We start from the raw sequence: 24,349 nt of genomic DNA, 5'->3' as shown, positions 1-24,349 counted from the left end.
AGTTGGGGTGGCACCAGGCCAGCATTTTGGGGGGAAAGATTATCTTTTCACCAGTTCATTTCCTTGTAAGAGATTAATGCTGCTTGCTAAAGAATTCAGAGAACTGAAGGATTATTTTTTTTCCTCTCAGAAATGCAGCAATGTGTTTGCAGTCCTTACTTACTTTCCTTGGAACCAAAGACAGTTCTGCTCTTGCTAGAGGCAGAGGTTAGATTCCACGTTTCAAATAGTGCCTTCATGTTAAACACAGTTGGGTTACAATTTTATTGTAGCAATATTTGCACATATATTTAAGTCAAAATCACTCCTAGGAGTTCACGTTTTTATTCAGTTCAGCTCAAATTCTGCTGTATAACTCATAAATTGTTTCCCCCCCCAAAAAAAAATCATATCTTTTATCAACTATTATTTTTAGCCGTTAACCGTTCTGAGATATTTGGAATTTCATTATAAAGCACAGAAGTGTCAAATTTTGAGTTAGGGTTGTCTGGTACCTTCTTCAGAGCTTTTCATAAGTACTAGATCCTCTGTAGCTTCCAGAAATAGCCGGAAATTTTCTTCCACTGTTAAGTTTTAACCCTTTATTTTTAAATTGGACATAGTAGTAGTTTTACACTACTTTACAATATCAGAAAGGGGCCTGAGGGTGTATATGAATTTGCTCCAGAATTTGGATCATGTGTCTACGGATCATTATACCTAAGGAAACAGTATGCCCTGTGGTACATACATATCATTGGTGTTTAGTTTTAGCTCTATATTCTGTAATTGGAAAGACAGATCTGAAGACTGCTGTAGTAAATTTGACATCCTTTATTCTGAATTCTTAGTTGCAATTTAAAAAAAATGATAATCTATTCCTCTGGGAAAGAAATTATATGGGCCAGTACCAATAATTACATTTTTTATCCTTATGTGCTGTAAATTTTACTCACTATGGCATAAAAGGGTGCATATAGAATTAATAAAAAACAAAAAGTAGGGGAGAGAGAGTCAGTCTTCCCTAACTAATGGACTGGACTGATTCTTCTACAGTCAGATAATGTATTTATATTATTATTCGTTGATGTCCTGAAGAAAGGATAATAATCAGTCCTTTCAGCTTCTCATCTATAATCTTGTGTTCCTGCTTAAAGTACTGTGTTCTTGTAACTTCTGGGAGACAGAAAGCATCAACCCTTTTATAGGGAGACCGGCTAAAAAGGTTAGCCAAAGCAGGAGCAAAGAAAGGAAGTGAAAGTTTAGTGCTTCTGTCCTACTTTTGTTTTCTACCTGATACCTCCACATGGGTATGTGGCTGTATGTATCTACCTGATGTATTCCATAGCTTTGCACTGATTCTCCCTCAATAGCAGTATTTTTACCTTGATGTCGAAGCTTTGACTAAAGAGTAAATAAAGTCCATATCAATTTAAGCTTTTCTGATAGGCAGCTAAAAAAAAAGCTAGATTTGCTTAGAAATAATCTATTAATCTTGGCCATTCTGCAATAGAAATCATAGCAACTGTATTTGTGAGAAGCAGGGCTGTCCCATTAATAGACTGCCAATTAGTCTGGAGGCACCTGGGTGATAACTGAGACCTGTGGATTATTGCAGCTTTTGGTGTCATGACTTTGTCCCATGAAGCACAGATCATTCCCTTGTTCTTGAGTCCACAGTTGGTTCCAACTGGCTCCTTTGTGGAGCTGCAAGTGGGCTAATGAGTCCTGGCAGGACCATTTGGTCTTCTGGGGCTCTTTGCTGCTTTGGGTTTCTCTTCAGGGCACCATATTGCACAGAACAACTGAACAGAATGATCATTAACAGTTGTCGCCTACTATATTTCTAACAAGTGCCTAAGGATTGTACTCGTCTTGTTTACTTACGACTTGACTCACGCAATTATCAGCTTTTCAAGGATATCTGCACAGTTTCTTGAAGACAGTAAACATGAAACTCAGATGAAGGTAGTCATGTTTGGAACAAACTTGGAATAGGCCCTTAAAGAATAGTATTTTTTCTTAACCCAACCCCTTGTTTGCTTTGAAAATAGCAACAACTATTGGTAAACCTCTGTGTCCCTGACTTCCCCCTTAACAGCAAAATCTCTCTTATATTTCTTGTATCAGTTGTAACTGTCTTGGCCTGATTATAGCATGTGTTCTATGTCCAGGGTCCTTCATATCTGAATTATACTACAAAAGTCTTGTAGAATCTATCCATTTTGTTAAAGTATTTAGATGAGCCAGCTTGGCATGGTAAGTGCTGCCCAACTCATTTTAACTCAGCCGTTACCTGCGTGGGTGATTCTACAGACTTAAATAAATTTAAGTATATACATAAATGCTAAGTACCCATTTGAGTATTTCGGCTAAAATAGAAATAGTATTACTTATACCTCAAAAATTAGTCAGGGACCTATATGCTGTGCTGAACTGAGATGTGAAGTCCCTCTTCACATGAGTCACTTTAGTCAAGAACTCTGTGAGTCTGTATCATCAGCAGATGCTGAGATTATATTAAATCTTATCATTTGAAGTTCTACATATTAAGAATAATTTTTAAGAGTTCTTTTTGTATAGAATTAGAGAAAATAGAATTTCCTCTAGTTTCTTAATTGTTACAAAAGTCAACGTAGCATACAACTACAAAGCTTAGAGTATGTCTTTCTGTTCTGCTCTCTCATTAGAACGTTCTATGATTTGTTAGAAATTTTTAAAATTTTTTGCACTCTTAAAAAATAACTGTGAACAGAGCTTACTCAAAGAAGCATATGGCATTAAGGTTTAAAAGTAGAATGGAAATAATTTAAAAGTGCTGAGACTGTTAAAGAAATGGTTCAATATTAAAAAAAAAAAATACTGGTATTTTGTTGTGGAAACAAGGAAAGTCTTCTTGGAACAGTTTTCCTCCTGCCTGGATTTTTTTGTGTTGAATTACTGTAGGTATTGGTGAAACTGTAAGAATCTCTTTTGTTGGACTTGTGTATTACTAGTTTGGATTCTGAGGCAGATCTTCTCCTTGGCACAGGTCTGAAACTGTGCCTGAAACTAATTTTACATATAGTGCATACCCATCTACAGGCCTTAGGAAGATTTTGAGATAAACGGGGAAAGAAATCCATGTTATCAACTGGAATAAACTTTTGCCATATCTCAATATCTCAGTGAAGCCAGGAGAACACATTGGAGAGTTGTTTGCGAGGGCAAAATAATTTTGCCCCTAAGTGGTAAGACCATACACTTCATCATCTGAAAGAATTTTCTTAAACTGGATTTACTGACTTTTTTTGCTATTATTTGAGGTTTATATTGTTGCAGCATTTATAGGTCACTAAAAGAACAAAATTCTTAGAGAGTAGGAACTGTACTGTAAAAGTTTAAATAGAAGGAAAAAATATCCCAAGCCCACTGTCGCAGACATCTGTCTTTAGATAATAACAATTCTGCCAAGTGTTGGCCCTGAAAACCTTCTGCATAGATGTAAGGAGAAAAATATGACATTACAGTCTACGTGTTGAGATGTTGCTTCAGCTTCCTTGTTTTATTCTATTCTCCGAAATTGTCTTATATTTTGATGAATAATGATTTATCTTCCAAGTGGTCTATGTTTCTAAATTTAAAAAAGATTCTGGAGTTTCTAGGTTAATAATAATAAAAGAATCATTTAGCCGTTATGGTTAAGGTTAGAGTGATCTCACCAGCTTAAGCCGTTTATTTCATTGCACCATGGACCTGCTGTTTCAGAGGTCTGAATATTCTCAAAGAATATTTGTAGACCTCTGCGACCATTGTGTTCTGTTGATCCAGCTCTGGGTCAGCACGTCCTCCAAAAAATTGTGCTAAAGCCCGCAGAACTCTATAGGCACATATGTATGTACACACTTTGATGCATGTGCATGAATCTTCTTGAATATTGTATTTTTTTTATGTATGAAGAATAAAAACCTCATCTCTGTGAGGGAGGCCTATCGGTTCAGAAGGGTATAGCTGGCTATCTAGCACTGGATGTGTTTGTCATAGCAGAGTGGATAGGATAATTGTTGTCCTGCTACTTCTGCACTGACAAAGTTTATATTTCTATACAAATGAAATACTTTGTGTGAACAGATTTCTATCACTGGCTCAGCTTTCTATTCTCTCACTCTTACTTTCCTCCTACACTAGCAGTGTTAGTCTATGTATGTTTTATTAAAGATAGCCGTACTGTTTTAAAGTAACTCGAAAGGGCCCAGCTTTAGACACTACGGTGAGATTTCTGTTGGAGTCTAAGTGTTGTTTTCCAAAGGGTCTTGCTTTTTCAAGTCAATGGAGTTGTGTGGCTTACTGATTTTGGGAAGTTAATTCCATGTTGTTTATGAACTTTCTCCAAAAGTTGTGCTTTTTCCCTTGACAAGAGGCATCACTAGAGCCTTTATTTTTAGGTTTTAGGTAGATAGGGTTATCACTATTTATCAATGCAAGGCACAGAGTGTACAAAAACAAAATAAATGCAATCCTCCGTTTTAGTGTTTTTATAATCTTTTCCAACATTTTCATCTTCATAACCATCCAATGGTTAAGATCCTATAGTTTGTTCAATAAGCCTGATATAGCCAATTATATTTCAGATATGACAACACTAAGAGTTATAAATTTGACAAGAATCAGATATATAGTTATATTAATAGAAAGAATAGCAGCTTTGACATAATTACTATCTTTCTGAGTGGGAAGCACTAGCAGGATGTATTCATGATTTATTTAAAAGAATAAAGTGATTTATATTAGAGCACTTATTAATTTGACAGCCAAACCACACAATTAAGCCTTTGGAAAATTAATATTCCTGGCATTGAAGGAAAGCAGCAAACCCAACCATTGAACGAAAATTTCCCTATCAATGTCCTTTCCATGTTCGACCAGTTGTCAGATAAAGGCTGCTACCAACATTTTCCCGTGCAAATCTTCTTCCAAAAGGCTGATAACACAAAAAGTCTTTGGTTTCAAATAGTTTGGTCTTTTTTTTTTTTTTTTTTTTTTTTTTTAAAAACACAGCAGCCGCAGCACAGGAACATAACAAAAATCCATCCTAAATTCTCAGAGTTCAGATACAATTTTGGTAAAGCTTCGTTCTCCCTTCATGTGCAAAGACTCCTGCGCAATACCCAGCTCAAGTGTTCTTTTGCTATAAAGAGTAACATTTGATAATTGATCTTTATGTGTAGAAACATAGCGGAAATGGGAATATTTTTAGAAACCTATATTTTCTTCGCTGATTGTCGTTTCAGACATGCAGAACATATTCATTTACATATGCCCGTTTCTTCTGTACCCAAAATACTTAGAGGCATCTCATAATAAATGTACTTCATAAGAACAATAGTCTCAATTCATCTAGTTCTCTAGAATTTGCTCTTCTCAGTTACCCTCATTTGCAAAGAAAGGATGGCCCAGTAGTTAAGTCATTAGCCTGTTGCTTTGGAGATGGATTTTAGTGCTCTCAAGGTGTAATTTCCTTGGACAAATACGTCAGATAAGGAGAATACTACTCCATCTAACCAGGACATTTTGTGGGTGAGCATATTAGTTCCTCCTCAGATAATGCCCAAAGTAAGAGTATACGGGAATTTTATTAGTATTCTATGAAAAACAGACGCTATCACCATACAGCAGATCTTGGAGCCTACAGTCAGTGACGAAAATGTAAAGAATGAAATTTACTTAAATTATTTAGCGTGAAACATTCTCTTTTAAATTGTCTGCTTTTTTGTTTGCATTTTAACTTTGAAAACTTAGAATGGCTCTGATGAAGAAATATGAGAGATTTAAGGAGGCATTTGAACAGTTACTGTTCTCTGTATTAAATTAAATCAATTGATTTCCTTAAGAACAACTTCAGTAGTAATAGCATGCAGCATGAATGTTTCAACTTGGTTATATTGTTTCGTAAAAAGTGTTTTAATGAAGTCTGTAAGGATAAGTTGTTTATTACTCATTTCTATCGCTCTAGTGATCCAACCCCAATTTATGAAGGAGGATGGTAGGTGTGGGTGATTAGGCAGACTTTAGTTTGAAGCAGGTGTGTCTTCTGGAGGGACTAAGTGCTCTGTTTCTGTCTCGTTGCTGATGAAGCACATCGCATTAAGTCTGTCATCTGGCTGCCTTCCCAATGAAGTGTTCTTCATTTTGCAGCACTACTGGCAAAACTCTGTGCGGTCCAAAATAACGGCTGAAACATTTAGTATCTATGGTTCTTTGGTTTTCTTGTAGGGTCAATGATTGCATCTTGCGAGTGAATGAGGTCGACGTGTCAGAAGTCTCACACAGCAAAGCCGTGGAGGCCCTGAAAGAGGCTGGGTCCATAGTGCGGTTGTATGTTCGTCGAAGGAGACCTATTCTGGAGACCGTGGTAGAGATCAAGTTGTTCAAAGGACCTAAAGGTAATATGAAAATGAAAAGACATCCATTTTAAACTCGATGCTTAACCTCTCATGTAGCACAAATGGCATCTGACTGTTGATTTGTTAACTGGTTGACCTGTCAAATGCTGAAATGCAGTTAAGTTAGTCTGGTAGAACGTGAATTCATGGTTTCATGTCTCTTCCTGAAATGTAAAGGAATTCAAGGAGTTGCGGTTTGTTTCATTTGATGTTTACTGCAGAGATGGCTCATTACCTCCTGAAGAAATGCAAGATGCAGAGATATTAGGCTTTACATTGGCAGCACATATGCTTCCTCTAAAGTTCCTGTACCTGAGACCTTTGACTTTCATTTAAGGTGCTGTTGAATACAGAGTTTCAGAATTCTCCCTTTGTTCAGAAGGCTTTATGATTACCCAACTTATCCTTTTTACTTTCATGTTGGTGATATCTCCTACAGTTATCAAGAAGCCAAGAATACTAACTTACCCAGATACGCAGGAGAATTTTATTTTATCCATCAACAAAATTACATGGAAGACTAGCATGAACCCTTCAATAGTCTAACTCAGCTTTATCACTTCCAGCAGAACCTTCTGATTACAGAAAAAAAAAAATCTAAACTCCTCTATAGAAGCACTAGTACAAATTGTGAATATTATATTTTCACTTTTCCTTTTGCAAAAAGGTTTTATTTGCAGAAGTGTTATTTTCAACAAATTTTATTTCGTTGTTATTCCTGACTGAAATTTCCCTCTGACTATTGTATTTTTCTTCATAACTAATTTCTGAGCAAAGAAAATGGATATTTTTCACAGTACATGCAAATAGAATGAACAGCATTAGATTTTTGGATCCATGGTAATTATTTCATAAGCAGGTCTTTAGTTAATGGTATATACATGAAATGAAGAAATTTGCATGTCTCAATATATGCCATGCATATGAGATTATTGTACCCGGTTTATCTACAGTGAATAACTTGTAGCTGTTTCAGTGGTTTCGTTTACATTTCATCTCATGTGAATATTACAGTATGCTTCTGTATAGTTTTTTATACCGGTAATTGAGTATATTTGTTTCTAATTCACGTGGAATCGTTGAGGTTATCCATTCATAGTAAGCAAAGAGAGCACAGTTTTCAATATTACGCCACATATATCATGCTTATTTGACACATATTCATCGTCCTCTGCTCTTGGCAAACAGGAAGATATATTTAAACATGCATCTAAGGATAAACCCCCGAAAATCTGGGTTCTTGTGGTCAATTACAATGCTAAATTGACTTTCTAATAGAAAAGCATTTCTAATGAGATTCTGTATGTGTATGAACTCAGAATAGCAGTGCAGACAGCGGTGTTTTCAAAGCTTTGGAATGAAACTAAGTGTGTGATATGACAGTCATTTTGAGCAACCTAAGGCTAAAGAAACTAAAATTAACATATCCTTTCAGGTTGTGAGGAAAGAGTAAAAATTATTCGCTATGACCAAATTTTTGCTGCATTGTGGAAAAGGACAGGAGAGGCAATCATTATCTAATGACATTTTTGTATTGTGTTTGTTTTGATTGTATGCCTGAAACTATTTATTTTTACATTTATTTTCATAAAAGAGAGTGGATACCAAAAAGGTGCCTTTTATGACAAGCTAAAGAAACTTTGCTGCTTAGTGCTACAAACATCAATTTTGTAGCTATATTCTTATATGAAGTTTACTACAGATATGTGCTACAAATTCTGAAATTTATTGTTAAGCTGAATATAGTTTTTAAATTTTCACTTTGATATCATAGAAATAAGTTAACGGGAAACTTGGATGAAAAGAAAGTTGATGGACTAGTTCTTTGCAAAATTCAGGGGGTTTATATTTATGATTGAGGCAGTAAGGAAGCACACCCTTGTATGCTTTCTATATTCCACAGATGAAAAAAGCAGAATGAAGAAAATAGGTTATTGATTGGTCGGAAATTTTATCAATCCTAATTATAATGCCTGTAGCAGTTTTCCTTTGAATTTTTTAAAATCTTCCATGAAAAATAAACTATCTATTGAGAAGTATTAAACTCATGCCAAAATTTGAGAATAAAACCTGTGAATCTTGGCTGTAGGTTTCAGTGCTAGTCATTCGTGTGATGCTTATCTACTCATATTTCAGGTGATTTATCTGTGAACTGCTCTTTCACACCATTATTATACAGTGCAAGAACAATTTAGCATCTATATACACAGTGTTTCTTACTTCTCAGAGTGAAATTGGGAAGTTTCGGTGTCCAGAGCAGGACCTGAAAATCAGCGTGGTAGTTCCCGCACCATTCCTTCCTTCCTAGTCACAAAGTGAATAAAGAAAGGGGATCTATTTTTTAGACAATAAGGCTGTTCTGTACTAAACTTAGAGGAGCAAATGTCTTTTGAGTTGCTTCTTTCCCTGTCTGTCTGTACATAACTCAGCATACACTGAGTTCATTCCTCTCTCTGATGAGAATTTACCACATGAAAGCAAGTCTTGGCTTCCGTAATACCATGTAAACTCAGAGATCACTAGCTTGCCTGTGTATGTGTAGTAGATCATATCTTTCAGCACTTGAAGGTGATAAGGAAGGAAATTTGCAAGGCTTTTTATGTAATATTCTTTTCATTTCATCTGAGGTATTCAGGACGAGGAATTGTATAAGCTGTGAGTCCATAAAGGTTAGATTTTTTTTGTAAGTGGATGTTAATTTTTCTAGCTAGCAACCACCGTATAAAAGTAGGTTAATTTCACAAATCTGTTTTGAACCTTAGAAGTTAAATACGCATTGTGTACCAATGGCTTTGGGCATACGGCAGAGGAAAGGTCATGGTAATTGCTGCAGTGGTCCCTTTTGAATGCAGATCCCCTTTACAGAAGCATCGTACGTGCTAAAAGGCCACGTAACTCTTTAACTTGGCTTTTTGGGAAGTAGACAGAGAGAAAAATGAGTTGTGTAACAGAAAATCAGGGTTTCAAACAGAGCTGCAGCTGTGTAGATGTTTAAAGCTGTGCATCCGTCAGTTTGCCACACCTGATTGGTAATGTTGGCTGATGTCTATAGTCTGTGTCTTGAAGGTAATTGCTAACCGTGATCGTTGTGGGGTCTTCTTCCCTTTCACGCGCCTGGGAGACTGTCTTTTGTGTGCCTCTTGTATGTCTCTCCCGTCAGACATGGGATTTTACTGATTCACTGCTTGGCTTTGCATAGCATTTGGTAGTAAACAGTTGGTGTTTTATTTCAGTCCCTCTCAGGACACCTGCGGTTTTAGCAGCCAGCCTCTTTGCAGTAGCTGAGGGCTGTAACAGAGGAAGGATATACAATGGGGCTTTCTCATTGAAAATCAATAGGATTTAGAGGCTACTGAAAATCCTGTCCTTAAGTAATATGCTTTTCTTGCTCTGGATGGAAGCATAACAAGACGAACAGTAATGAGAATGGATTGCGTACACTGCAGTATTTGTTCCCGGGGAACAAACATGCAGACCTTCAAAACTAAGCAATTTAATGGTGGTATTTGGCCTGGTGATATAACTTGTGTATTAGCTTCCTATAAGAGCCTGCAAAGAGCTGTGTGTGAGCAGTGAATTACAGCCTTCAGTCACTATTCAGAGATTACAGTGTTCAAGCCCGTTCGATTGCATTTGACTGGGGGATTATAAACCAAAGGAGTTCCGCTGGCCTCTGGGATTTTCGTGCTATCCTATCACACTGCAAATCTACTTTTTACTAAAACCAGAAGTATTGAGTGGTATGCTTGATGTAAGATTAGTTATACAAATTAAACTTGATTTTTTAAATTTTTGTTTTTTAAAGAATCAGCCAACAAAATGGATTTCTACTATTGTAGGAAATTTCTGTCAGTCAGAAGCTTAAACACAGAGGCTGTGTAATATTTTACTTACCAATACCTAACTGATAATTTAAGAGCTGATATTATATACCAGAAGAAAACAATATAATGCAGAAAATAATGATTCCATAAACTACAGCAGTGTTGGATCACCTAACAAACTTCTGACCTCAATTCTGTAGGAAATGTGACACCTTAAAAGAAAACACAACTGCATAAATGAAGTTTAAGGTACGTCAAGCAAAATAGCTGAATACTAGGAAACTTGAGAGGAGAAATGGCAGACTTAAAAACACCCCAAAAAGGAATAATATAAAGGACAGCTGATTCTGCCATTTGGATATTGTGGTGGCTTGAGTATAAAATCGTAGAGAAAAAGGATCAATTTCCCACACCCTTCATGCCAATTCAATAGTAACTGTCCTTACAGTGTTTGAACTGTTTCAGAATCTTGCAGCGATGGCTAGAGCTGCCCTTTTGTTCACTGTCTTTTAGACAGAAAGGCTCTGGACAGATAGCAGCTATGGCTCTTTTCTGTTGTCTGTAAGCACACTTTTTTCTCATTCCTGGTGAATGCAGCCAATGATACATTTTGACCTCACCCAGCTTTGGGCACTTAACAAAAGATATTTGGGGGCACTTATCCCTCTGTTCTTCCCTGTTCTTAGAATTAGGGCCATATCAGGACTTTTCATTTAATACATTTGGAGTGTTATTATGTTTTGGGGCTCTAATTTAGAAATTAATGCCTCTGTTAAACACTGTTCACCCCAATTCTCTCTCTCTCTCTGGATGGCTATCCTCCTTATCTTAATTTTCTTCTTGATCAGCAAAGACTAAGCTCCTAAACTGGGCATCTCAATAAAATACTCAAAAATAAGATGGGATGAGTACAAAGGGCGTAATACGCATTTATCCTTTGAATTATGTGTATCCATCTAAATGTTAGATGAAGTCATTGGGCATAACCAGTTCCAGAGTTTCCATTTCATTGTTTTCTGTTCTGGCCCGAAGCAACTATGCAGCACGTGATAGATTTCCTTTTCATATAAGTATTTGTTTTATTCTTGATGACGCTGAATATAGTGACTGTGTAGTAATGAAGCTTTTTTACTATACTAAAAAAAGAATGTTTTAAGTAGCATGTTTTTTAACTCATTTATTAGTTACAGAAGTTTCTTCAGAAGATGCAGAGATTTTCACCATCAATATAAGGTATGATTTCAGTGTAGATTTATCTTGAATTATTACTGAAATGTTCTCTAGTCTATTGCCGTCTATAGTTTCATAGAAGTTCATACTTCTGTTTCATAGAAGTTGTCATATTTTAGTTTGGTCTGATGGCTTTATTGGAAAAATCTTGTGTTCTGCTGCATAGATAGCATCCCAGCTTGCAGTGACAACTGAAACAGTCAAAACAGTACAGTAGAATTATGTGTATTTTAAAATGTCTGCTAAAAAATTCAGAACAACAGAATAGGGGTTTGGGTTTTATTAATTTTTACAAGCGCTGCTCCCTGAAAGGAAAGGAGAAATCTTATAATTTTTATCTACTAAAGCAAAGCCAAAGGTTACCTTTTTGTCTCAGGTAATACCTACAACACTTAAAATGAAAGAGGAAGCTTTTGTAAAAGAACCCCAATTATTTCTTTCCCAATTTCAGAGAGCACTGAGAGCTTCCAGATGTACCTGTTTGAAAATTGATTGCAAATGCTTGCTTCAGGCTGACGTGATGACAATACGTATTTTTTTATTAATATAGCTATCACTTCTACTACTATACTGGCATATTTTCTCTAATTTAAGGGACACTAAATACTGCATGGCAAACTTTAGTATTTGGGAAGAGAGGGTTTGATGGCAAGTTAGGCAGATGTTTTGTTAATTTATGATCACTTGAAACCTTTCAAAACATTTTTTATTTCATGCTAAGAAATGTTTTTATAGTTCCAAAGTGTTTTGAACAAAATTGTTTTTTCACAGTTTGAACAGAATCTTAAACCTTTTCTTATGGTCTTTTAGAATTTCAGTCTTACGATCTCATCAGCTGTGAATTTACTTCTGTTTTTCGGTGTTCTCCTCCTTCTGTACTGTCAGGTTTCTGTGAACCCTGATCTAAAACAGAGCAAAATGGGGCAACTTAAAAAAGAGACCTGAAGAAAAATGAGGAAGCAGGCAAACTTTCCCAAACCTAGATTTAACAAACTATTTAGGCTCTCAACTCTAATTTAAGTGCTTCACTTCATATTACTGTAACACACTGTCACTTACTACAGATATAAATAGAATACCACCAAAACTGAAACTAAAATACCGTTTTTTGTGAAATGTCTTTGCTTGAAGGGACTCGCATTTCATCCAATTAGCAGAAAGTGCTCTGTCAAGTACTAGTACATAATTTTCCAATTTTAAGATAGTGATTCAAAAGCATCATTTGTAAGTTAACAGCACTAAAAGGCATGACTTCCCTGCAGGCTAGGATTGTCTAATGTAAGAATATGTGAGTATCTGTGTAGTTTATTGCATGAAAATTGTATTCTCTTGAAACACATAAAATTAGAAAGCTCTGTGATAGTGCTATCAAAGACTTTGCTGTCAAAAATATTTTGACATATTAGTGTTGCCAATGCCTGATGGAGAAAAAGTGGGAGGTTATATCTGCGCCTTCATATTTCACAGACTGAGGATCTTGTTCTTTAATTTAAGTGATGATATCTATGTACAACTGCTATTATCATATTCTGCTTTATGGCACAAATAAAATATTGAATGTATAATCTGCCTTTGGTCACTACAGACTTGCCACCTCATTTGTATAAATTACCATATATGTAATATTTCTTAAAAGCCATTCATTCTGTAGAGTGGCTCCTTCCATTCCTGAGGAAAAGTAGTGCTTCTTTATTGGAAGCTTGCATAATAATAGTTATTATTATTAGAGTGGCACTTCAGTTCTAGCATTTCAGGTTTTAGCTACCATCTTTTTCTCTTCAGCAGAGAAAGAAAGTCAATCTGTCATGGTTTTTGTTACAATTGCAGTTAAGTGGCAGAAGACGGTTGTATCAGATTGTTGTCACATCAGACCAAATTCAGCCATCTTTGGATCTAAGTAGCCAATCGATAAAGTAATGATTTTCCAAATCAACAAGGATAATTTCAAATGGAATTCAAAACCCATCCATCTTGTTGGTTGTATCACCTAAAACTAGAGCTATCCCGTGAGCCGCAGGATAACACTTGTTCGAAGTCTTTTATTTTCATGATAATTCTGACTTCCGTCTTTTGCATTTCAATGTCATTTTCCATTAGCAGTATAGGAATAAACAAAATGACTTGGAAGACTGTGCGGCAATTTTATATACATATATTTGTTTTGTTTTGTTTTTCCCTCGAAACCGTTCAGTTCTTAAGAACTCTCCAAGCAGTTCTAAGAATCCTGGGTTAATATGCAAAACGAGCATCTAATCTCATAATAGATTTAAAATATCTGCTGCCAGAAGTCATTCACAAAGAGTGAGGTTTCTGATGAAATGAACAGTACTCTCTGCAGCTCCATCACGCTAACTATTTCTGAAGTGGTGCAGTAGCAATTTCAAAGTGCAGTGCTGTATTTTAATAGCCAATTGAGATGGCTATAAAAATCCAGCACTGCGCATTAAGATCATTACCAAATTGCTTCAGCAATACTTACTGATGAGGCAGCTTCGGCAGAACGCGATTCATCTCAATGAGCTGTGGCTGCAATTGAGCAACAGCAGCGGCACAGGGAAAGAAGGATGCGCAGGTAGGCTTGGGTGCCAAAAAGCTTGACATTTTGTTTCTCAAAAAATAATATTTGACTACCTTCTTTTTGTCTTCAGCGGAGAAAGAAAGTAAATCTGTCACCTTGTTTGTTACAATTGCAGTTAAATGGCAAAAGGTGGTGGTATGAAATTGTTGCCACATCAGACCAAATTCAGCCATCTTTGGAGCTAGGTAGACCATTGACATTTCAATTGTCGGAATCTTCTGTGCTTGTCCTTTCTGAATTAGGTAGGGATTCTGTATTATTATCCAGTTGCCTAGATAGTTTCATCAGCTTTGACTAGAGAGAGCAAGTGGGATGTTGTACCAATGTGACCTTGTTTTTTATCATTCTCTGTCGTAAGATGTCAATCCTTTTGCTGTGGTCAAAGTTACTTCTGTGGCTTTTGCTGAGAATCAAGAGCAGTTAGGGTGACTTACTGGATTCCCCTTGATACTGGTCTTGTCGCCTCGGCGTGTTTAGCTCTGTAACCTCACACTGGAAATTTGAGGGGAGGAAGATGTTGCATTTTCTTTTCTTTGTCCGCTTCCTTCACCCATACAGAGAGAAAGGGCTTTTAATTTCTGTGCTCAGCTGTTGGGTAAGTAAGGGATACATCTCCAGGCTTGGCTCTTATGGCTTACTTCTGGGTGAGAATAAAGTAGACCATTTTTAAAATTCTGTGTTTGATTTATCCCGTCCTTGTGGAAATGCTTCAAAGGAAATGGCTTACTAAATGGATTTCCCAGCTACATACTGATCTCTGGGGCACTGCTGAAAAATTTCTTGCAACATCTTTTGTTTGGGTTTGTATGGAAAACTGTGGTGTCTGTGCTTTGGGATGCTATTTGACACTGCTGCCTTTCTCTCCGTGTCATTTTTAACAATCCCAAAGACTTGTCTCCACCACTAAGTGCTTTTTTTTTTTTTTTTTTGTCTGTGACAAGTGTAACACAAGACCTTGGCCAGCTTCTTTTCCAATTCTAAATTTTTCTCGTGACAAAATGGAATGTAATTACAGTAGCTCTCATAATTTTGTAATTATAGCATGCCTTTGTACTCCTTTTTTTCCTTTAGATTCTAAATTTCTGGGTCAGGGAATAGTTTCATCATTTCCTGCCCCAGACTAGAGTGCTGTGTAAAAGTTAAAAGGGGAGTTAGAGAAGTTCCCTTTCATTATGTTTGCCATTGCTGTTTTCATCAGGCCAACACAAGAAAGGGAGGAGATGCAGCAGACAGTGTAGCAGAGTGTTAAGTGGCTCATCAGTATTTCCAGATACACAATAAATCAAAAGATGAGGAAGGAGAATGGCGTCATTTGTGAAGCTACTGGGCTGGGTGTGGAAAGAAGCCCTTCTGTAGGCAAGAGGCCAATGTCTTCTTTCTGTTTTCTTAGTGGAGTGAGAATTGTCTAGGGAGTGGCAGTTTTCTTTGCCTTTTTTCACTACCTATACGTTCTTTGGTTTAAATTCCTCAAGTTACTTTTGGAGAATGATCATGCTTGATCTTTCGCCACTTTAATAAATAAACAATTATATGACAGCAGTTGCTGTGAGCCTGACGTGACATCCTGATGCAACAGAAGATATATTAAGGCTTTAGCGTCCTATGTGGAATACGTTCACTGACACATCTGTCACTTGCAACTAAGTCTGAAAATCCTTATATTTGCTTCTTTGCAGAGCTTCATAAAGCCAAATGTGCAAATTAACCAGGTGAAATTACAGAGCAGTGATTTCATCCTTTATTGTTCAGTTAATTATCTATGTAGCAAGCTCTGTCGTCTTGATAGTTTTTTAGATGTCCAGATCTTTCTTAAGAAATCTGCTGTCTGGAAGACAACATGCATCAGCAAAATATTGTAGTGCCATGAAAAGCACCTTTAAAAGAATAAATTGTATTTAATTAATTTTTTATAGCTTGGGGACCTGTAGCTAGTCATTTTTCTTTTGTTCTTGTCTCATTGTTTTTCTATAATCCTGAACACAGGCAGACAGTCAGTATTTTAAGCCTTCTGAGAAAGGCATTAGAGATTCTGATCGTGGTAGAGTAACAAAGCTGGGTGAAAATTTAAAGGTTCAAGTGATATGGTAAATAAAATATCAGTCTGTAGAATATTTTAAAAAATATTCTAGATTGTCAGTAGTATTCTTTTGTTTCCACTAGTTGAAAAAATGGAAGAAGTTACATTAAAGCATCTCTGAACATCTGAAGGGAATAGCTGGCTTAGAAGCCAGACACCAAAGTGATTAATTGCAAATAGTCATTCATCTTACTATTTCCAATACTATATTCCCATCCTTTCTACAGGTCTGTCATCCTCATTTTGCTTTCAGTATTTTGAAGTTTGGCTACAATTGCAGTCAACCTTAATGAAAACAAAAGAGAGAATGCAACTTGGGTTTTTCTTAGGTTGCTTGGCTAAAAGCTGGTAACCAGATCTCAACACTTGGCAAAAAGAAACTTCCCTACAGTCTTTTAGCCTTAGCTTAACATTTGTTATTTTAGATAATTTGTCCAACAGCTTTGGAAAATTGCTTTTTCTTCATCAGTTAGGGGTTTTTTTTTGGTTTTGTTGTTTCTTTAAATATTATATTTGTATCCCTATAAATGGCAGCTTTTCTTTTGGATTTTAGATGGAAGAAGACCCTTTGCCATTTGCCATGAAACAAATGGTCTATGCAGGTGACCATACTTTCCAATTGTACCATCTTAAGCTATGAGACCAAGAAGTCTAGGCTCTGGGACTCCAGTGCACAAACATTCTGGAACTACAAGTGTCACATCAGTGACATGTACAAAGGGCAGCTGATTTCGACATGTAGCAGAGGTTCCCATATCGCGGATGCAGGGAGATCAAGCTTCTTGCAGAAGCAAAGTGTAGTCTTGCTGTGAGAAAGACTTGTGCTCCCTGACACATTGACAGCTGCTCTTCAACTCTTCTTTCGAGCGAGCAGTAAAGCCATGCCATTTGTGAGAGAGTATCACTTCTTTTTCTTTGCTTACAGAGACTCGTTTCAGATTTTTTCATTCAGAAACTCTGCCACTTGGGACAATGGCAAGGGGATATGTTATTCTCAACATGAAGCATTTGGTGTTCTTGGTAGATGAAAAAAATTCCTGTGACCTCTTCCAGGGTACATTTTGGCTGACTTGTTATAAAAAAGGCAGAGAGACAACTTAATGCTTACATCTTTAGAGTGTCATTTCTGAGACAAATGCAACTCTGAAAGCTTAAAAAAGGAAATTATATCTGTGGAGGGAACGTCTTGTGAAACCAGAAACACTAGCTATTATATCCAAAGGATTCCAAGAGCACAAAGCCCTGTGTTCATTACCCAGGATGTCAGCTTCTGAATCTGGAGTAGTGATTTATATGAACAAATAAGTGGCCTTCTCTTGGATTCTTTGGAAATAATTTTGTGCAATCATTATCTTTGATAGGAAGAAACAGTTGCAAAACAAGATCTTAGAGCTGAATGAAATGTAAAAAAAAGATATAATGACACAAAAAGTCTTTAGGATATGATAAAAGATATATTGCATAAGCTAAAAGAACAATATCCTCAAGGCATGCTTGACATTTTTATTTTGGAAAGTGATATTTGCAAATAAGGACATAATAGAATATTTTTTCCCTAAACCGTGTTCTGGTTTTTTATTTGTTTTGATTCTTATGCAAAACAATGTGCAGGATGTCTTATGAAATTAGCAGAAAAACATACTAGCCACTCCAACAAACAGAGAGACCTGAAATAAGGAAACATAAAATTACAGCAAATAATTTAGAAAAGTTGTTTAGTGTAAGCACATTTACATTTTATATCCCGTAATTGAAAAATGAACTCAGTGTAAATGGTAGGCCAGAGGTAAATCTTACCTACAGTCTGTAGGTCAGATGTGTACCATTTCTTAATTCGAATGATTATCAAATCCCATAGGTTATTTTTAAATTCTACTTTTAATTCTGTTATAGCAAATCACATCTCCTCTGTAATGCAGTGAAAATAATTGTAGTTTAGAGACATACTCTGTAGTTACAGAGAGCTGTTGAGATGATAGGTGCTTTCGAGGCAAGATATAAGAAGTGCCTACATTTTTGCTGGCACCAGTTTTCACAGAAAGGTCATTTGTGATGAGGTTGCTATCATGATTAAAACCAGCAACAAAGGGGTAAGACCCCAGTCTCAAATGAAGAAGGAACAGGCCTGGCAGCACTTAAGGAAGTTAGATATTTTTGCAGTTGCAGGTCCTGATGGTCTTGATCCCAGACCACCGAAACATAACTGATGAAATCTGAGTGCTGACAATGGTTGGTTTTGAACACCTGCATGGAGAAGGCAATGTGAAAACCCGGAAAGGGTAAGCAGAAAACTCATCTTCACTGAAGTGAACAAGAGGAGCGAAGACCTCTGAAAGCCGTCAGTTTGCTTTCAGAAAAATACTGGAACAAGCAGGAAATCTCTTTATAAACACCTAGAAAAAGTTTGAAGAGTAACGGTTACCAGAGGATGCCATACTCCTCTCTTTGCAACTCTTTTTCACCTTTTTCTCAGCTGACACCATGTGCTGGGAGGGTTTAACACTGAAAGTGCTCTGAAAAAAACGAAAGTGTAATTCATCAGGGAAAACTGCAAGGTGCTATCAGCAGAAATAATCAAATAATCTACTAAATAGTGCTTAACAGAAAACTGTAGGGTAAAGAATCCCATAGAATAGTATCTAGAACTTTGTTAGCTGTAGCATCTTGACTTTTAAACATCATGCTGTGACGAAACATCCAAATCCTACACTGGGATTTATAAATTGAGGTATGGTTTATAAGACACATGAGCAATCCTTTCATCCTTCACAGGTAAGCTTTGAGCTTTCCGCTTCAAGAAGGGTATAGGCCGGTTGGAGGGACTCCAGGGAAAAGCAGTAAAAATGATCAGAGATTTAGGAAGCCTGTCCTACAAGGAAAGAGTGATCTGAAGTCATTCATCTGAAATACCAAAGACTTAGAGGGGGTTTATTGGTGCCTGATAACAATCTTCTTGCCTTGTAGCACACCTTTGAAGAGTGAGTTTGCTCTGTGTGTGCCCTAAGGAGGGTGTGGAACAAAATTTAATAGACAAATTATAATAAACAGGATTTGGACCGGATTTAAAACAAGTGAGGATTGTGAAGTGATAGGTTACCAGGAAGGTCACCAGGTCTGTAGCATGGGAAATATCCAGGTGTGCCAGACAGCCATTTTTTTAGCCATGATGAAATTATAGTTGGTTCTGCCTCAGGTAGAGAAGACAGAGTAAATGATCCATTGAGTTTGTCATTGCAGGGAAGTTCAGGGATTGAATAAATAGCTGATGGAAAGCCCATGTTAATACCCATACCCCTCCTAGATAGAACCCCTCAAGGGACTAATAGCAGGGATTTGTTTTATACTGTATCTCGCGAAGAGCCCTGATGAGAAATATCAAGGAAACCCTTACTCAGAGATAATCCTTAGTGTAACCCAGACTGAAACAATCACATATAAGTGTTATAGTCTGAGTCTCAATGCTCTCAAGCACAAGCTCTTAGAAAACCTTTCATGCTTTGGGACCAGTCTGAAAAGTCTGTATTTGTGAATGAGGGCTTCAATTATCGGTTCACATTACCTTTCTAGTGATGTATAGTAGAGTACAATTCCCTTACAAATATTTAGCATAATTTCTGAGAAGTCACAAGTGTCTGATTGTACTCATTTTACTCTGTAAGTGTATAGGGTGCTTCTCACTGGCAAGTAAAACATTTTTGTTCCACTTTGTTTCTTTTAGAGTATTGCAAGAAAGCATCATCAGGAAACTGAGCTAAGGGACCAAAATACCATTTCAGGGAGACAAAAAGAGTCAAAGCAAAGTGCAATGACTCATGAATTCATTTTCAGGGCGTCTTCACCTTATTACTACAGTTCAATAAGCACCGTCTCTTTTGTCTCTCTGCATCATTTATATAGTTGCAAACTTTTAACATCAGGGCTCTTGAAATCACCTTACATAAAAATTACTCATAAATTTGTGTCTTGATTTCTCCCCATGTTTTTAAAGAAGGAAGTAACTGAATGGATGACAGCTTATTTATGGGTTGATTGCAAATAGATAAGAGACTACAGGATGAACTTTGAATTCATTTTGTATTTTCAAGCTTCAACGTAATTGGCGGAGAGCTTTTTGAGAAAGTATTTCTGTTCAGCTTTGCAACAGTGATAAGAAGATAAATGCTAAATTTCCCTCATCAGATGGGGGACGAACAAAAGAAACTGATGAGTCTCTCCCTGACATTTATGGTTGTTAAACAGACCCCAAACTGACAGACTGCTCCTTCTGTCTCCATTTTATTGGTGATAAATTATTAAATATTTGTCTAGAAGACCTATCAAACTTAGAAAACAGTGACCCAGTGGTACTCAGTTAAGGATATATCACCTAATGTTATACAAAGCAAATAGCATTTGTTCATGAATTAGAATAGTTATCACCTGCATCAAGTCTGTAGGTTTCAAGAATGAATCTTGATCCAAAAAAAACAGCAGGAAAAGCACAGCTTTACATAGTACCATGACTTAAAAAAAAATTAACAACTCATCAAAAAGTAATAACTACTTTAAAACAGGTCTTAGTGTGCACATCTACAGGATCACACGCTTTTCATTTATGTTATTGTGGGAGGGAAATAACTTGTGCTGCTGTCAGTAATTATAGTAATTTTTGCAGAAAATTATGTAGGTACTATTTATTAATGACAGACAAACTATGATCGACTGTCAGCATAAATTTGGTTCCTATGCGTGAAACAACTGGTCTGCTTTGTGCAGGGAAGGTGAACCATATTTCAGCATTTGAGCCCGAGTTAATATATAATGTAAAAACAATAGCAGGTTCTTTGGATCTTTCCAGTGCAGTCATTCCAGGTTTCTGTAACTGCCTGCTTGTCTCCTGGAGTACCGCGTCCAGTTCTGGAGCCCCTACTACAAGAAAGATATGGACGTGCTGGAACACATCCAGAGAAGGGCCCCGAGGATGCTCAGAGGGCTGGAGCACCCCTCTTATGAGGACAGACTGAGAGAGTTGGGGTTGTTCAGTCTGGAGAAAAGAAGGCTCCGAGGAGATCTTGTAGTGGCCTACCAGTATCTTAAGGGGGCCTACAAAAAAGCTGGTGAGGGACTGTTTAGGATGTCGGGTAATGGTAGGACAGGAGGGAATGGATTAAAACTAGAGATGGGTCGATTCAGACTGGACGTTAGGAAGAAGTTCTTCCCCATGAGGGTGGTGAGACACTGGAACAGGTTGCCCAGAGAGGTGGTGGAAGCCCCATCCCTGGAAGCTTTTAAGGCCAGGCTGGACGGGGCTCTGAGCAGCCTGGTCTAGTGGGAGGTGTCCCTGCCCATGGCAGGGGGATGGGAACTAGATGGTCTTTAAGGTCCCTTCCAACCCTAACAATTCTATGATTCTATGATTCTTTCGGCACTGCAGAGGAACCATGGCATGTTATTTTTGTTTCTTTGTCCAAAAGTTAGGCATCTGAATTTATGTGAGATGCACCAGGAATCGAATAAGGTCAAGTGAAATTTAAGAGCATGAGCAGTGGGTGAAAAGGAAAAAAACCTTCAAGATTTTGTCTGAATTGTCTGGTGAAGAGAGAAGACAGTCAGGGAAAGGGTACTCCTCTTGGGTTTACACCAGTGAGATCAAGCTCTGCCAGGTTGATCCCATTTCCAGATACTTCTCCTCAAAATGAAAACCTTAGGGAGGTGATTATCATTTACATATTAAGGGAAAATTGTATTTTTAATAGGGGATGCACTTAAAATAAATACAGCTGCAAGAGCATATTTACAGTAATGAGGCTAATTGCCTTAAAAACTTGTCTTAGGGAAAAAAAAAGGACAGTAGAGATAGTGTGGTTTCCCTCTGCTTTCAACCCTTGTGCATGACTATTCTCTGAGTAAAACATTCTCACAAGGCTGCCAAAGGTGGTTAAAGCCAACTTTCTGAAGCCCAGCGCTTCTCTTGAAAGGGCGAGTTAAAGGTTTGATATTTCATTCTCTAATCAGGAAAGGTTCATGGTACTGCCAGAGCAAAAATTTGAAAAATAGTGAATGAGCATCATTATTACATTATTTCCTTCTGCTATAGCAATATCAAAATTGTCTTAGCTCTCAGGAGCATTACAAACCTATAATTGCTGACTTCTCTTTCTCTCTCTTAAGCTTAGGAGAACAGTTTTGTTGTTCCCTTTCCTCCCAGTAGGGCTCATGCTCTAAAGGCATATTTTTACTGAATTTTTTTCAGGTGCATTGCTAGCCTAAAAAGCCATTTCTGTCCTAATCGCTTCACCTACTTGCTCCTGTCCCTGCAGCTTTCCATCTTGCCACATCCCCCAAGTTGAGTTTGCTGAGCAGCAGTGATAACATTGCACTGATCTCCATAGGAGTCAAAAATCTATAATAAAGTGCCCTGTACAAAACTGTGCTGCCGGCAAAGTGATGCGTGGATCTGACCCCATCCTCAGCTGCCGGCTCTTAGCGTTGCCGTCTCTGTAGATGCTGGCAAATATGCACCTGGTCTGTGATTCAGACTGTTTTGGTTTTCATGCCATTTTCAGCTAGAAAATCTTCATGGCTAATACAAGACAGGCCGTGGTAAAGTGTGGCCAAAAGCACAGAGAAGAGCAGAATTATGTCTTCTGGCAGTAGTGAGACTTTAGATCAGCATATGACAATCTTAAAATTGCACCCTGCAACCCCCCACCTGTTTTTTTCCTGCTAATTTGGACAGCTGGGTGCTTAGAATCATGGAATTATGGAATGGTTTGTGACCTTTAAAGATCGTCTAGTTCCAAGCCCCCTGCAATGGGCAGGGACACCTTTCACTAGATTACGTTGCTCAGGGCGCCGTCCAGCCTGACCTTGAACACTTGCAGGGATGTCGTCTTCATCTGTAGTCATGCATAGTCCGGTTCATTTTTGCCCAATTGAATGAAAGAGCAGGGGTGACGATGAGATAAAAAAAAAAAAAAAACAAACAAAACCCAAAAATCTCTTGCTAAGAAAACTGCTGCTAATGCAGAAAAAAATGGAATGAGAAAAAAAGGGTAGTCTTTAACAGTCCATTCATATCACATTCAGCCACACAGTCACTCATGCTGTGTTTAACATTATTCCCTGCAAGGTGTAAATGGTCCTATCACACAGGCAGGCAGCCAGATGATGTCCACCCTCATCAAAAAGCCTGATTTGTAGTCACTCTGGATCTAAGGACTGTTTGTCCCTGTGGGTGCACCAAAAATGTGCAAAAACTCCCTGAGCGGACAGGAAGTCAACGTACACACACAGCTTCAGTGTGGGCATATGCAACCCTGGCATGGAAGTGGGAGAAAAGACATTTAAAAAAAACAAATTGTAAGCAGTGGCAGAACTTGTATTTATCTGCTTTACGTCACTAATCTTCACTTTTTTAAAAACATATTTTGACTGGTTTTAACATGACATGTTTAGACTCAGTGTATCATGTGGCTTTTCCTCGAAGAGCTGAACTGCTTGCTATAATTCTTGGAATGGCGCTATACATCAAAAATGAAATAATTTTCTGTTTCTTGCACTTATGCTAGTAAAATTGTGACAGTGTGATTTAATATGATTTTCAGTGAACTTGAATCCTCATTAATGCTTAAAAATCAGTTATTGTGAATAATTGGGAATACTGCCTTCTCTTTTCAAGACAAATTTTGAAGTGTTCTTGAGAATTCCTGTTGTGCAATTAGGCCACTGCTCATTGTCTGTTCTTTGTGGGAAATTTATTCCAATTAATTTGAATAAATGTACAAATACAGAATAAACACAACTGCTAATGAAGCTCTGTTATTTTCCTAGCTTGCCGCTTTCTTTCTTTTCAACTACATCTGAAGGGAATGTATCTTTAGGGATAAATATATGCAGGCAAAAAATTTGTAATGGGAAAAAGATTTAACTGCAAAACTGAATGGGAATGGATTGTGTTCACTTGTGTGTTAGATTTTTTTACAAATTTCTACAAATAGGAACATAATTTAACAAGATGAGTTTTCAAAGCTTCGTTAAAGATTACAGAATGATTAGCTTTGCTGTTATGATAATGTAAAACCAATGCTTTATCTACTGTACCTACAACACCATTGGTTTTAAATGTGCACTCACTGCCTTGCCAGTGTATTAACATTTGCATCATAATCTCGCTTTCCCATCATCTCCTCTCTGGCTGTACATGTAAACAACTTTTTTTAAGCCAAGGAGTGTAACCTTGTGTTATAGAATCATAGAA

General features: G+C 37.2%; 1 protein-coding gene across 22 annotated transcripts in view; it reads left to right on the top strand.

The window, feature by feature from the left end:
* The window catches only part of DLG2 (discs large MAGUK scaffold protein 2), a 1,057,033-nt gene that overhangs the window by 717,574 nt on the left and 315,110 nt on the right, over positions 1-24,349 (top strand). For all 22 annotated transcript variants that reach the window (XM_054188265.1, XM_054188269.1, XM_054188274.1 and 19 more), the window contains one exon: positions 6,232-6,401. In XM_054188265.1, coding sequence (XP_054044240.1) covers positions 6,232-6,401 — 170 coding nt within the window. The remainder of the gene's footprint in view (positions 1-6,231; positions 6,402-24,349) is intronic.

The sequence above is a fragment of the Rissa tridactyla genome, chromosome 1 (assembly GCF_028500815.1).
Source record: "Rissa tridactyla isolate bRisTri1 chromosome 1, bRisTri1.patW.cur.20221130, whole genome shotgun sequence".
In the NCBI taxonomy this organism is placed as follows: Eukaryota; Metazoa; Chordata; class Aves; order Charadriiformes; family Laridae; genus Rissa; species Rissa tridactyla.
Note: the sequence above shows the minus strand (reverse complement) of the source record. Positions and strands in the feature narration are given on the sequence as shown.